General features: G+C 49.9%; 2 protein-coding genes across 2 annotated transcripts; one reads left to right on the top strand and one right to left on the bottom strand.

The window, feature by feature from the left end:
- The first annotated feature begins 4789 nt into the window (after nt 1–4789).
- SEBOX (SEBOX homeobox) lies at nt 4790–6470 on the top strand. The gene is made up of 3 exons (XM_056865422.1): nt 4790–4874; nt 5398–5585; nt 6099–6470. Exons 1-3 carry the CDS (start codon nt 4790–4792, stop codon nt 6447–6449), a joined length of 624 nt encoding a protein of 207 aa, XP_056721400.1. The 3' UTR covers nt 6450–6470.
- Nucleotides 6471–10965: 4495 nt separating this feature from the next.
- TMEM199 (transmembrane protein 199) lies at nt 10966–15863 on the bottom strand. The gene is made up of 6 exons (XM_056865313.1): nt 15662–15863; nt 14166–14239; nt 13865–13954; nt 13225–13267; nt 11416–11528; nt 10966–11130 (listed from the first exon to the last, which is right to left on the bottom strand). The coding sequence occupies exons 1-6, from the start codon at nt 15825–15827 to the stop codon at nt 11035–11037; spliced, it is 582 nt and encodes a 193-aa protein (XP_056721291.1). The 5' UTR covers nt 15828–15863; the 3' UTR covers nt 10966–11034.

The raw sequence follows: 15863 nt of genomic DNA, 5'->3' as shown, positions 1-15863 counted from the left end.
AGGGTGTCTATCATGGGGAGGAGAAGGGAAGATGATTGTAAGCCAGTTTGATTTTTCCTGAAGTGATAGAAAAAGTCGGCATATAAAAACCCAACTCTTCTTCTCAACCCTTTAAATAGTTGGTGTGTTTGTGTGTGTGTGTGTGTCAGGCTCCAGAATCAAGCCAGCACTACATGGCAGAAAGGAAGGCCTTCCTCAGCTCCTGCTTGCATTCTGGACCTTCTCCCACACACATTCACAAACAAAGCAGCCTTGCCTAGTAGTTGTGGAGGCTACATTTGGTTCAAAACAACAGCTCCTGTCTGTCTCAGACCAGGGGTGCCGTCACGGCAAGCTTACTGGTTTTACAGGACTTTTTGTGGTTGCAACAGGATGGGCCCCATAATGACAGGAAGCTGATTTATTCCAGGGGTTTGACATATTCCGTGGGCTTCTGTCAGTGAAACTGCGTTCGCTTAAAGCAATAAGTGAGGCATTGTGAACCCTCCTGATCCCAGCTTCTCACCGCACCCCATTGTCTCATTAATGGCCAACAGTGCAGGTTAGGCCTGAGCGTCACAGCCAGAGGATCCTCTGCCCTGGGCACTGCACTATCCCCTGGTGACCCCACCTGTAGTGGAAATTGAGGAAGACAATTGTACTCACAAGGAGGTAGGTGGTGCTCAATGCAGCCCTTCTCCATGTGAGAGCAATCTCAGGGTATCAGGGAGTTAATTGTCACACTGCACTGTAGATAATGAGCACCTATTGAAGAGAGGAGAAGAGGGCTCCAGATAAGCCAGAGAGAAGGAGCGTATGCAGAAGAAGGGCGGGCTGCCAGACAGGACGGAGCGGCTTGCTTGCCTCCCAGGAGACGACTTCCCATCATCTTAAGGTTATTAGCCTGGATAAAGGGTTATTTTTGTTTAATAAAGCTGCATACCTTTTTCTCCCCAATACCTGCCTGTTGGAATCCGTTTTTTCTAAACCATGGGTAATACACCACCATGGTAGCTTCTGCAAAGCATGCTGGGAGATGCAGATGGTATCACAGGTGTGTCTCCCACCAGAACCGTCTTGTTGGACCAGGAAACCCTACCCCCGTTCTGCGGGGCCCTACTCATTTTGCACTGGTGCAATGTGCCGGCAGAGGCCCAGCAATGGCTGGTGGCATTTCTTTTTGACTGGCACCTGGTCCAAAGCACTGTGCCCACACCATCCTCCCTGGAGCAACCCTCCCACCTTCCCTAGCAAAACAGGCACTGTGGTTGAGAGCTCAGGGTGGGGGCTTTCACGGCCAGTTCTCCAAGACCTGCCAGGATGGCAAAGAAAGAGGACCTCTCTGGCCTCTGGTATCTACGTATGTCAAGTGTTCAAAGTGTTCTGGAACCTGTGCCCTCTCCCTCCCCCAGTGCCCTTTGAGGAGCAGGTGGGAGGAAAGCCCCGGCAGCATAAGTTGGGTGCAGAGGGTTAGAGGGAATATTTGCTGCTTTCTTAATTCTACCTCTTGCTCACCTCGCACTCTCCCCCTTCCTGCTGTGAAAGCCCCCCCACCTCCTCCCCACTTAAGCCTCTCCTTGTCCCTAGTGGAAGGCTACATTGGACTTCCCCAGGGCCTCCCTCCAAGCCCAAGAAATCCCAAGTCTTTCCTTATGACATCATCTTCCCAAATGGTTCTCAGGAACCTGATTTTGTGGCTGTTCGTTGCAGTGCATTGTAGTGCTTACTGTCAGACTAGGATTTGGAAGACCCAGGTTTGCTTCCCCACTCTGCCAGGAAAGCTCAACCTCTCTCTCCCCCTCTCCATTTAACCTACCTCATAGGGATGTTGTGAATATAAAATGGAGGAGAGGAGAATGGTGTAAGCTGCTTTGGGTCCCCATTGGGAAGAAATGCAGAGTATAAATGAAGTAGGTAGGTAGGCAGATAGATAGGCAGATAGGCAGGCAGGCAGGCAAATACCCTGCCTGTGCTCCCTTGCTCAGCCCCCCCTCTCTGAAGGGCTCTTTCCATCTGCTTTCTCTCCTGAACTCTTTCCTGGCCTTGCTTGTGCGAGTTCCCCTGTGGTCTTGGCCAGAGCCTCTCCTGGGGCCCCTTAGCCTCCCAAGTGGTGATGCTACCAGTAGCAGAGGTGCTCAGAAACTACCCCAGACAGCTTACTCATGCAGAACCCTACAAGGGAAGGTAATAAGAGCCTCTACTTTCCCTGTTTTCTTCTCTCCCCCCCCCCCAATCACATTAAACCTCTCCTTTGAGGTACATATCACACAATTGCATCTGCATTCAGGAATATCTGGCACCCACTGCAAGCATTTTGGTATTTGTTGCTATGTACATGTTTAAAAACATTCTGACAGCGCATGTGTGTTGATAAACTTTACATATGAGCCCTGTCCCTGAATATTCTGCTAAATTCCAGCCTCTGTTTTTCATTTCCAAATAGGGTTGCCAACCTCCAGGTGGGGCCTGGAGATCTCCCGGAATTACAACTGATCTCCAGATGATGGAGACCAGTTCCCCTGGAGAAAATAGCGACTTTGGAGGCTGAACTCTATGGCATTATACTCTGCTAAGGTCCCTCCCCTCCCCAAACCCCACCCCTACTCCACCCTCACATCTCCAGGAATTTCCCAACTTGGAGTTGGCAACCCTATTTCCAAACCTGCTTCAAAGCTTTGGGCTTTGTTTTAAAGATCCTTCAGATGCCTATGTCTGTGTGATTCCCCCTTAGGCCAGGAGATATCCCTTAAGCCTGCCGCTCCTTCAGAACTGGAATCAAAGGTGCAAATGACAGCTTTCTCTTTGACAGTTGGCTTCCTCAGAGTGAACTGAGAACCAAAGAGGAAATGGGCCTCACTCACCCAGACACACATCTAGCATACGTACTTCTCTTGGGGAGGGGACGTGGCTCAGTGGTAAAGCATCTGCTTGGCAGATTCAATCTCCGGGATCTCCAGTTAAAGGAACCAGGCAAGTAGGTGATGTGAAAGACCCCTGCCTGAGACCCTGGAGAGCCGCTGCCGGTTTGAGTAGACAACGCTGACTTTGATGGACCCAGGGTCTGATTTAGTATAAGGCAGCTTCACGTGTTCGTGTATTCATGTGAACACATGGAAAAAACAAGTGGCGCTCTCATACCCTTGCCACTCTGCCAGCCACATCCTGGAAAACCCAAAGGGCCCCACAGAGCCACTGTTTGTGCCAGCACTATCACCAGGTCTCTTCCTGGTGCTCAAATGAGAGCTCAGCCCCCGTCCCCCCACACACACACACCATGATCAGCTTCTCGGCATTCCAGGCCAGAAAGAAAAACAGGGCTACACCAAGTAACATGCCAGCAAACCAAACAAAGGGGGAAAAGATACCAGATGACAGCTTTATTGTCATGCAAAGCCCAATAATAGAACTCAATCGCTGTGGAAAGGTTCGGCATAAAGAAATTCTGATCCCCCTGATGAAGCTTATACAGCAAAATGCGTAGGGGCTTTGAATGGCAATAAAGTTGTCAGCTGGCATCTTTCCCCCTTTTTTGGTTCGCCTGCATTCCAGGCACCACAGGTTGGTGCATCCTGATCTGCAGAAGCTTGCCATGGGTGGGCATCCTGATCTCCTGCTGGAGAGAAAGCACGCGTGGCTGCCAACCTGATGGGAAGGGTTGTGCTAGATGTTTCCCCCTTCAGATGGCTTCTACCTTGGAGATGAAGTAGTGTGGACTGAGGTCCTACACTTCTTCAAATGGGCTGGGGAGAGGGTCTCTTGGGAGGCCAGCGGTTGCCGCTGTCCATGAAGAGCTCAGCAAGCTGGTGTTGATGTACCCAATCAGCACCAAGGACAGCTCCCTTGGCAGAAAAGAGCCATTTATGCTTGGTAATTAGCAGCGCGTGCCAGGCTGAATTGCCCCACACATTTTTAAAAAAAATTTCACGCCGAACCGTCATTCCGGAAGTGATTGCGAAGCCGGCGCATACCTGCTTCCCATTACTCAAGAGTCCATTTAACCTTTAGTGTTTGCTCCACCCTCGCCGCGAAGAATCCCCTCAAGGAACCTTGCAAAATAACAGCGGTGCGTTAGCTATGCACATGCTAATGGCTATGCAAACAGGAACAAAGGAGCAGGCAAGCGGGGGTGGTGGAATTTCTTTTGTGTCGGGACCGTGAATAGGCATTTTTAAAGTCACATTTTAAAAAAGAGCTTTGAGTGAGCATCAAAATTGACCCTGCATAAATGGCCCAAGAGTCCAGTAGGATCTTAAAGACCGACAAATTCCTGACAGGGTTTGAGCTTTCCTGAGTCGCAGCTCACTTCTTCAGATACCCATTGAGATCTTGCTCCCTTGGTGTCTGAGACTGCCTCGCCATTTGTGCCTTGGCAAGACTAGGACAAAAACGAGTCTTGTGACATCCAAAGTTTTGAACACATTTATTGTTCAAGAGGATTTCCTGGGCAGGACACACACACACCGCACTGCATGAAAAGAATTCTCAACCAGCAGATACATAAACAGAGAGAAGAAAAAACGTGGAACACAAAAGGTGAGGCCGTGAAAGACAAGAGGGCTTTGGCCTGAAGCAGTTCAGTGCTGAACCCAGAAGAAACAGAGAGACGCACCACAAGAACTGCAACTGGGGAGAAGATTGTCAGTCTCAACACCTGTCCTGGCTGACAAAGGAGACGGCTTTGCTCAGCTGGGACTACACCAATAACGGGCAGCTGGCCCCAGATTGGGAGGGAGAGGGTAGGAGGCGGTCCTTGATGGGAAGGGATAAAAGCTGGATGGGCAGTGTGGTGGGGGGGGAGGCTACAGCCAGGATGGGCACAGCCGAGGTGCCACACTTCCTGCCCTACTGCTTCCCCAACGGGGCGGCCGGCGAGCTGGCAGCGGATCACGGAGGGGGTGAGTGCGGAGGGGCTGTGGCTCAGTGGTAGAGCATCTGCCTGGCATGCAGAAGGTCCCAGGTTCAATCCCCGGCATCTCCAGTTAAAGGGACTAGGCAGGAAGGTAATGTGAAAGTCCTCTGCCTGAGACCCTGGAGAGCCGCTGCAGATCTGAGTAGACCACGGGTTCTCAACAAGGGGGGAAATTTTAGGGTGGGGGGACATTTGGACCACTATTCAGCAAAGTGTGATGTTCTGTAGATTATGTACAATCTGTAAAATTGTAGTGTTTTTTTTTTTTTTTTAGTTAGACTATCTTGGGAAGGGGGGAATTGTATTCTGAACAATGGTGAAAGGGGGGAATGGAGCAAAAAAAGGTTGAAAACCACTGGAGTAGACAATACTGACTTTGATGGACCAAGGGTCTGATTCAGCTTCATGTGTTCATGGGAGGGCTTCCCCCGGAGGAGGAGAGTCGAGGGTTCGGGTCCGGGTGGTCCAGCCCTCGCCCAGCGCTCCTCCTCCCCTCTTCTTCCCCGCAGGGACCCTCCCGTGCCCCAGGACGGAGCGAGGTGGCTGGGCCGGGGGGCCCAGGAAGAGGAAGCGGACCACCTTCAGCCGGGGCCAGCTGAGCCAGCTGGAGCGCGTCTTCGCCGCCCTGCCCTACCCGGACATCGGCACCCGGGAGCGCCTGGCCGAGCTCACCCAGCTGCCCGAGGCCAAGATCCAGGTGAGCGCCTGGCAGGGGGAGCGCCCCGTCGCCGCGGCCCCTCCCCGCCAGCGTGGTGTAGCGGTTAAGAGCGGTGGTTTGGAGCGGTGGAGTCTGATCTGGAGAACCGGGTCCCCACTCCTCCACATGAGCGGCGGAGGCTAATCTGGTGGACCGGGTTGGTTTCCCCACGCCTACACATGAAGCCAGTTGGGTAGCCTTGGACTAGTCACAGCTCCCTCAGCCCCACCTACCTCACAAGGTGTCTGTTGTGGGGAGGGGAAGGTGATTGTAAGCCGGTTTGATTCTCCCTTAAATGGTAGAGAAAGTTGGCATATAAAAACCATCTTTCTTTCTTTCTTTCTTTCTTTCTCTTTCTTTCTCTTTCTTTCCTTCCTTCCTTGCTCTTTCTTTTTCTTCCTTTCCTTCCTTCCTTTCTTGCTTTCTTTCTTTTTCTTTCTTTCTCTCTCTCTCTCTCCCTTCCATCCTTCCTTCCTTCCTTCCGCCCTCCCATCTCCTCCTCTCCCGGCCCAGGTCTGGTTCCAGAACCGGCGCGCCCGGAGGATCAAGAACAGCCCCGCGGTGGAGCCGCCGGACAGCCGTCGGGTCAGCATGGCCGGCAGCAAGCAGCCCCGTCTGGGCGTCTCCGCCAAGCAGCCGGCTCTGGGCTCTCCGCTAGCCGGAGCCGCCTCGGTCTTCCTCGGCGGGGGAGACGCGCCGGGTGCGCCCCCTCGGTGGCCGGTGGAGGAGGAGGAGGAAGGCGCGGCCGTCTGGACCGCGCTGTCGAGCTGCTGGGACGCCTTCCCCGCGCCGCCCACCACCCTGGGCTCCATCTCCGACCTCATCTACAGCGCCGCTCTGGTGGCCAACCTGGGGGAGCTGTAGGGGTCGCTCGCCCCGTCCAGGATGGGGCTGGTGGGGGGCTCCGGGTGTCCTCGACGGCTGGTCATGCAGCAGAGCGGGGAGGGAGAAATTCATGCGGGCTGCCCGGAACCCAGGATTAAACGATGCCCCCCCCCCCAACACACCTTGCCAAATTAATCCCCCCCCCCGCAAATTCAATAAAGCGGCTATGATGCCCTCGCAGTTTAGCTTGGTCACTTTCATTCCGGATTTGTACGGGGGGGGCGACCCCCCCCGCGTCCCACAATCGCTGGTAATGCCCCCTAATCTGCCCGAAAAAATACCTTAATCTCTTGGGGGATCCGGGGATGATTGAACGACATCCTCTAATCCACCGCCGGCGGCAGGTCCAGGGTTCCACCGCCGGATTTGCACGTAGCAACTATATTAATATTTCGGGGGTGGGGTGGGGGGAGATGAGCCGACATCAGAACCTTAATCAACGCTTTGGAGGGCCCGGAGCCTTGCTGGGTGGCTTAACCCCTCGAGAAATGAGGCCAAAGGAACACAGCTTCAGAACAACCCCCCCAATATACACTTTTTTGCCCCCAAGTCACAGCTGACTTACCGCAACCCCCTAGTGCAGGGGTTTCAAACTCAATTGTCAGGAGGGCCAGATATGACATAAAGGTTGCTTGGCTGGGCTGGGTCATGTCTTGCCAGCCCAGATTGAGTGTGGGGAGAGGTGGCTGCTTCAGCTGGCTTGTGGGCCGGGTAAGAGTCCTCAAGGGGCTGGATCTGGCCCTTGGGCCTTATGTTTGACACCCCTGCCCTAGTGTTTCAAGGCAAGAGAGGTTCGGAGGTAGTTTGCCATTGCCTGCCTCCTGCCCCTGGTGTTCCTTGGAGGTCTCCCATCCAAATACCAGCCTGGGTGGAGGCTGAGAGTGTGTGACTGGCCCAAGGTCACCCAGCAAGTTTCCATGGTGTGAGTGGGGACTCGAACCTGGGTTTCCCAGGTCCTAGTCAGACACCTTAACCACTACACCACACTGGTCCTCTTTTGTGCCCATCTTGAAAAGGACAGTTGGGAAATGTGCCAAAAAGGAGAACTAAAGTGATTTTTTTTTGGGGGGGGGGGAAGAGAGTTGTATTACTTCCCTTATGAGGAAAGGCTGAATTTAGAAAAAAGACAGGGGGAAAGAGGAAGAGTTGGTTTTTATATGCCGACTTTCTCTACCACTTAACGCAGAATCAAACCGGCTTACAATCACCTTCCTTCCCCTCCCCGCAATAGACACCCTGTGAGGTAGGTGGGGTTGAGAGAGTTCGAAGAGAGCTGTGACTAGCCCAAGGTCACCCAGCTGGCTTTGTGTGTAGGAGTGTGGAAACAAATCCAGTTCACCAGATTAGCTGCCGCCGCTCCTGTAGAGTGGGCAATCAAACCCGGTCCTCCAGATCAGACTCCACCGCTCCAAACCACTACACCACACTGGTAGAGCAAGCTGAGAGAGGTTTCAACATTTTTGCATGGTGTGGAGAAATAACGTTTCCTTCCTCTACTCAACTATAGTGCAGCGCCAGGTTGCAGCCAACTAATGGCTACCTCTAGGGGTTTCAAGGCAAGGAACAGGCGGGGTGCCCTTGCCTGCCTCTGCGTAGCAACCCTGGGTGGGTCTCTCGTCCAAGTATTAATCAAGGGTGACCCAGGTTAGCTTTCAAGATCTGATGAGATGGGGCTAGCCTGGGCCAGCTAGGCAGTAGATTGAGACACATCCACAGAGGAGAGGCACACTGTTATTTAAGTGGAGCCTCCATGCTCAGAGGCATAATTCTGAATGCTAGCTGCTGGTCGGGGGAGGCACCGCAGAGCAAGGCAGTGGCCTCTGTTTGCAGCCCAGCTGGCCATTGAGGGCCACAGACCAGGACGAGCCTCTGGTCTGACCCCTGAAGACTCTGCTAAGGGTGCCCCCAAGAGCACTCTGGGGCGGGGCAGGGCAGATGGTTAACAGCCTTCCCCACTGGCTTCTGATCAGCAGCCCGCCTCTGGGGCTTCCAGGGCTAATATCCACGGACCGCCGATCCCTTTTGCTAGCTGCCAGCCGTGACTTGTGTGATGAGGTACGTTGGCTTTAGCTCAAGTTCCGGGCAGCGCACTAGAGAACGTCCTGTTTCATTCTCACAACTGTGTGGCAGGTTCAGGGGAGAGAGAAGTGTAAAGCCAGAGAGCATCAGAGCGCAGCAGTGGTTGAACTTTGTGATGGCAGTGGAAAGTGCTGTCAAGTCACAGCTGACTTATGGCGTCCCCGTAGGGTTTTCAAAGCAAGAGACGAACAGAGGTGGTTTACCATTGCCAGCCTCTGCAAAGCAACCCTGGACTTCCTTGCTAGTCTCCCATCTAAGTATTAACCAGGGCCATCCCTGCTTAGCTTCTGAGATCTCACTACCCTGGGTCATTCCCCCATTTTATTTTATATTTTTGGATTTATATCTCGCCCTATCCCGGCCAAGGCGGGGCTCAGGGCGGCTAACATCAACAATATACCATAAAATACAATAAAACAATCAATTCAAAACAGTACTAATAAAAACCAACAGTTCCAGGCTAAAAACAATAGCAACGGCGCTCGATTTTGGCATATGGGGGGGGGGGGGCTGGCCGACTTGGAGAAAACAGGTACACCCTGCTTAGATGGTAAGAAAACATAGGGGGAAATAGGGGGAGCGATAGGGAAGCCAGCTCTAGCGGGTTTACTCCACTCTGTTGGCAAGGTAATTATGGGGAGAAATGTGAGCAGGAAAGAGCAATTACTCTTCCCAAACACCAAAACTCAGGGCTCTTTCAGTGACACTGATGAGAAGCAGGTTCAGGATGGGAGAAGCGCATCTTCATGTGGCCCCTTGTGGGATTCATTGCAACAGGATGATGTCACATCACAAGGGCTACACACAGGATTACAAGGATTAGACAAATTCCCATGGGAGAGGGCTAAGAGGCAAGCTAGCCCAAGGGTGCCTCCATGCACTTAGGAAGCGTTCCTCTCATTCCCAACTGCAACTACATAATGTTCCCTGCGGCACCTGCCTGGCTGCTGTGAGCAACATCAGACATGGGAGCAAGGGGGCAAGTAAAGTAGCGTCTGACTGAAAAGGAGGCAGGCACAAGGCTGCTGTGGGAAGACGGCCCCCTCCACTTGAGATGCTTCCATCCTCTCAAAAACTGCAGCCTCATCTACGTTCGAAATGCACTACATGAATTTCACAGCACCCTCCCAAAAGTATACTAACAGCCCTGTGGTGCAGAGTAGTAAACTGCAGTACTGCAGTCCAAGCTCTGCTCACGACCCAAGTTTGATCTCAACGGAAGTTGGTTTCAGGTAGCCGGCTCAAGGTCGACTCAGCTTTTCATCCTTCCAAGGCTGGTAAAATGAGTACCCAGCTTGCTGGAGGTAAAGTCTAGAACACTGGGGAAGGGATTGGCAAACCACCCCATAAATTAAGTCTGCCTAGTAAATATTATGGTGTGATGTCTCCCCATGGGTCAGTAATGACCTGGTATTTGCAACTTTTACTCACAAGTATATAGGTTGGAAGCCAACTGCTTGAGGAAAACTACAAGCATACCTTGGAGATATTGCGTGTTCAGTTCCAGACCACCACAATAAAGCAAATATTGCACTAAACTACTAAAGCAAGTCACATGGATTTTTTGGTTTCCCAGTGCATATAAAAGTTATGCTTACGTTATACTGTAGTCTATTGAGTATGCAATAGCTTTATGTCTAAAAAAAGATGTACTGTAATAATGAAAAAGTTTGAAATATTGTGAGAATTACCAAGACGTGGCACAGAGACACAAAGGGAGCACATGATGTTGGAAAAATGGTGCCGATAAGACTTGCTCAAAAAACGAAGTATCTGTGAAGCGCAATAAAACGAGGTATGTCTGTACTTATTTGGAATTCAGTGAAAAACAAGGAAGAATACTCAAGAGGAGACCCAACCCCCACCTTCTCTAGGAACAGAGCAGAGAGAGGCCAGAAGAATGAGAGCGAGCCCCGTTCATGACAAATGCAGACTCGGCTCAGCTCTTGGGGCTGACACGTAACCTGGGATCTGCTTTCATTCGTGAGTTTATTGCACAAGGTAGAAATCTGCTCCTAAACAAGGCAAAGCATCAGTTTACAGAAGCCAAACAGCCAGAAATGAGACATTGCCTTTCACAGGTTTATCACAACAGCGAAAGCACAAGTCCCTCTGTCCATGCCCGTTGTGGTGTCATGGCCCACAGAGCAGTATCAAGATGTTGGACAGCCATGGATCTTCCAGGGCTGGCAGGACATTGCTTTCCTTGTCAAAAGCAGTAGGGAGGCCCCACTCACACCCAGACAGATGCGAACGACCGTGCTTGCATGGAGAGCAGGAGTGAGCTTGTTCAAGAGAAGAAGAAAGGAGGGGGCACGTGAGGGTCCCCAGGCAGCTTTCTGTACCAGAGAGCAGAAGACTTGAATTTGTTCAGAGTAGGCAGCTCTCCAGCAGTGCTGGAGGAGATACATGATCTCTGGCTGCTTTGGGGGCATCTGATACACTGAAGAATCAGGGCCAGAAAGACTTCGCGAGTCCACTCAGGTTACAGCTCTCCCAGTTCCCCTTCCAGTGTCCTCACCATCACATACAGCTCTGCCAAACCCACCACGGAGGCCACAATCACAGCTGACAACACCCGCTAGAGAGAAAGAAGGAGGACAAGTCATTTCGGCCTCAAGCATTTCCACTGGGTGAGCTTGCCAGGCAGTCACAGTACTCCTGGCTTTTGCAGCTGTCAAAGAAGTATACCCCCCCCCCCATCATTCAGCATCTCCACTAGCCACTCTTTCATTTATAAAAACAAGGCTCAGCAGGAAAGTTATAGCATTTTTGAGCTTCATGGGTAGAAATTCGCTGGCACTAAATAGGTGCTTGAGCATTTGTTCCCCCCACCCACCTACCCTCCCCCCCAATCATCACTCACCGCTGCCATTTCTGCAAAGATGTACTGGCTGCCCAGATAGGTGCAGGCAAACGTTGCTCCCACAGTGACAAGGAAGTTGAATATGGTGACGAACACAGCTTTGGTGGACCTAACTGGAGGCGAGAGACCCAGGATGGGAACACGCCAGCCCAGCATCTCCATTGCAGATCCTCAAACACCTTTCTCTCTCAAAACCTCTTTTGCCTTTTTCTGGCACTGCAGCTAGCCTGTTATAGGTGGACTATTACCCCCACCCCCGGTAAGAGAAACATTTTTAAAACAGACACATGGAAACGAAGGGTCTCTTTGCCTCTTTCAAAGCAACGCATTACCCACTGAATCAGATGGCTAATCTATTTAATATTCAATCTCTACAAGTTATAGCCCTTTGACTGCAGAGGAGTTAGAAGTTTTTCTAGCTGTTAAGTAAAAACCTTGCATACCAGCCCAAAATCACTCAGGTTTATCTTTTAAGGTTTGCATTTAAAATGAATCTAATTATTCTTGAAATGAGTAGATATGAAAGAATCACTAGGATACAAAACATACTCATATATGTAAATGAAATCAGAAACAGAAATACATACAAATAATTACTTAACCCTTCTCCAATCTGATTAAAAAATACAATTTCTGACATTCTCACCAAAGTGCTTTCAAGATTAGAGTCTCACACAGCCCACATGAGAGATTAAGGGGTGTGGCTATCTTAAATAGGCCCAAAACCTTCCTTTGTCACTACTGATAGTATGATGTGAGCACTTCTCTGAACTTGGAAGAAATTTCGCATAGAAATATATGCATCAAAACTGTGAACTATTAATTCACAGTGGGTAGCCGTGTTAGTCTGTCTGCAGTAGTAGAAAAGATCAAGAGTCCAGTAGCACCTTAAAGACTAACAAAAATATTTTCTGGCTCATACCCTGCCAGAAAATATTTTTGTTAGTCTTTAAGGTGCTACTGGACTCTTGATCTTTTCTACTACTGTGAACTATTAGATCAGCTTGTTCAGAGGTTTTTCTGGGCATCAACCCATCTATTCAAAGTTATCTCTTTTCCCAGGATGGAGCTGACAACATAGCCGAGAAAGTAGAGCCGGTACACGTTTTGCAAATCTGAAAACTAAAACAAATGGTCAGACATGCTATTTGTTCAACCAATGCTCTGGACAAGCCCACTCGCCCCAATCCAAAGTACAAGCTTTTATGTGTGTTGGTGACCAAGATTTCTGAAGGGCTGTCTGCTTTCATAAGAAGAGCCCTGCTGGATCAGGCCAGTGGCCCACCGTGCCCAGCATCCTTTTTCACACAGTGGCCAAACAGTTGCCCAGGAGGGCCAACAAACAGGGTAGAGAAGCCAAGGCCTTTCCTTGATGTTGCCTCCTTGCTTCTGAACAACAAAGCTAGCAGTCACGGATGGACCATGAATCTGTCTTGTGCATGTTTAAAGTGCTGTCAAGTCGCAGCTGACTTATGGCGACTCCCTTATGGGGTTTTCAAGGCAAGAGACTAATAGAGGTGATTTGCCATTGCCTTCCTCTGCACAGCAACCCTGGTATTCCTTGGTGGTCTCCCATCCAAATACTAAGCAGGGTTGAACCTGCTTAGCTTCAGCGATCTGATGAGATTGGGCTAGCTTGGGCCACCCAGGTCAGGGCTGAATCTGTCTTACCCCTTTTAAATGTCTGGAAGGATTTAACGGGAGATGCCCACACAAACTGAAGCTGGTCCTTTCACACTGAGCTATGCCCCTCTCCTACTTGCTGGGCTCAGGCTACCTGAGAACTCAGTACCCATAACAGTAACTTACTTTGCCTTCCAAGGTCAGCCAGAGTGCCATATCGATTCAGTTCCTAGAAGGGAAAACAAGGGAAATATGGTAGCTTTCTACAGTTCTGCCCTCTGTTCTGCTTCAATCCCAGGATTAATACACACTCTCATGCCTTCTTTACTTTAATATATGAAAAGGGGTGCAACTTTAACTACCAACCCTGCTTACTAGTGGCAAAAGAACTGGGTTCGTGCTACATAGGTTTCAGAGTGCATGCTTTGCCCTACACAGAGGAAACAGGCTTTATTCTCCTTTTCACCACAAAATTATTCAGTTCTCAATTGCTGTAATTCTTTTCCAGAATTCTGCTGAGATTAGCAACTTGTGGCAGGTTTGTTATACGCTCTGATGCAATTGCTATGTTCTTTGCGCCTTGTCTCTGTCAATTACGTTCCATCAGCAGAATGGGCACAGCATACCAACTAGTAGCTCTGGCAATGTGTTGGAATGTTAAGATTGGGCTGCCTGTTCCTCTCTGCACATGAGCCTATCTCTGGGAATCCGTCAAAGCAAGAATCACACCATGTTAATATTTATCATTGGCTTAATGAGATAAAGTGCATCCCAGCAAATGAGAGGGACAGCTCAGTTTCACACCTCCCCCTCATTTTCTCCTAACCTGGCTGTTGACATTTCTTGTCATCCGCTTGTACTCCTCGTTGGCTAGCTTCGCCTTGAGAGTCTCCAGCCGGGCCACTAACTCTGGGTTCTGAAACAGGCACAGCGACAAAGTAAGAGTGAAAATGCTACACCATACTTTTTCTTTTCTTTTACTGACTTCAAAATCCCTCTCAAGGGAAATGTTTTAAACAGAAATTGATATATCCAGAGCGTGGGGGGGGGGAACCAAGGCCTTTACACCTCAAAAAACACTCAGTTTCCAGCCACTTTGAACACAGAAAATAGCCATTAATACAAACCCTGGGAGGTTTTTTCACTTCAGGAAGTAAGACCTCACTGCCTTCAAGAAGTTCATGAAGATATACTTGAGAACCTAGGAATAAAATCAGTAAGATTAAAATAAAAGTATCTAAAGGTCCATAGTCTGTTGATTGCCAGAGATGGAAATATGTTAGTGGTCACGAAAAGACACAGTGAACATGTGTGTGCGTGTAAAGTGCCGTCAAGTCGCAGCCGACTTATGGCGACCCGTTTTTTGGGGTTTTCATGGCAAGAGACTAACAGAGGTGGTTTGCCAGTGCCTTCCTCTGCACAGCAACCCTGGTATTCCTTGGTGGTCTCCCCTCCAAATACTAACCAGGGCTGACCCTGCTTAGCTTCTGAGATCTGACGAGATCAGGCTAGCCTGGGCCATCCAGGTCTGGGCACAGTGAACATAGGGAGGAAGAAAAGCAGAGACTGAAATGTGAGAACAGAAAAATGGAATGGGGCTGCTTATATAAGAAACAGGGATAGCAAGAGTATTAATGCTGACAAAGTGGTTTCTATGATGTAAGATAAAGCCCATTGGGCCTGCTAGCTAATTTTGCAACTGGATGGGAAGGTTAAGCTGAGTGTGCATGACTGACCCAAGGTCACCCAGCAAGCTTCCATGTCAGAACAGGGATTCAAACCTGGGTCTCCCGATCCTGAACCAACACACCAGTACACCACACCATCTCATTTATGTCTCACTCCTCCACGCAAATGTACCCAATCCTCCTGTAAGGCCTTCAGCATTAGTGGCCATCACTAGATCGTGTGACTATGAGTTGCATGTTAATTATGCCTTGTTCCTAATTAATTCAGTAATAACTGTAAATTATCAAACTATAAGAACGCTTGTTATTTTTTATAAGAATTTGTTATTTTTTTTATCTCACAATAATTTGAATCGTTCAATAACATTGTTATATGATATAAACATCATTTTTCTTAACCAAATAACTAATTAATGCTAACATTTCATTGACTTCCCCTCTCCCCTCCTCTATCTATTTGATAACTTAATTATCCCCTTTGCATTTAAATTCTAATTCATTATAATATCTTTCTTGTATCAATCTAATTACAATTCTTTTAATCTAAATCGATATCCTTAATAATACTTCTACTTCTCTCGTTTGAATTAGATCAAAATATAGCCTTTAAGCCTTCCCAGCTTTAATTCATTTTCACCGTATATTGTCCTTGCCTCCCATTCTCCCACACATTTGTGGGAACGCTTGTTATTTTTTTAACGGGGCTTCCTCCCAAGCCCCAGAGCCCTCGAGTTGCAAGACCTGAGCAAGGCTGTCAAAGACAGGACATTTTGGAGGACTTTGATTCGAAGGGTCGCCGTGAGTCAGAAGGGACTTGACGGCACTTAACACGCACACACTTCCTCCCAAGGGAAAGCATGCGCGTGCCCGTTACGACCAACACGCTCCCTCCCAGATTCAGGTGACAGCAGGGGCTCTCTACGTGTTGCCCTCACCCGCATCTCGCAGAGCTCGGTGAAGCCTCCGCACGAGCGCGAAGGACAGGCCGGAATCGACCGAGGCCGCCTCGAGTTCCTCCAGCAGCTCTGGATCCAGCCGCCTCAGTTCAGGGTCGACCGAGGCCCGCCGCAAGCGCTCCCCTGCCCGCAGGGAAGCCGCCATCTTGGTCCGCGAGTCACATGACCGTGCCCGGGCGAA

This window comes from Euleptes europaea, chromosome 19, assembly GCF_029931775.1.
Source record: "Euleptes europaea isolate rEulEur1 chromosome 19, rEulEur1.hap1, whole genome shotgun sequence".
Classification (NCBI taxonomy): domain Eukaryota; kingdom Metazoa; phylum Chordata; class Lepidosauria; order Squamata; family Sphaerodactylidae; genus Euleptes; species Euleptes europaea.
The sequence above is the reverse complement of the archived record's forward strand: the minus strand, read 5'-3'. Positions and strand labels throughout refer to the sequence as shown.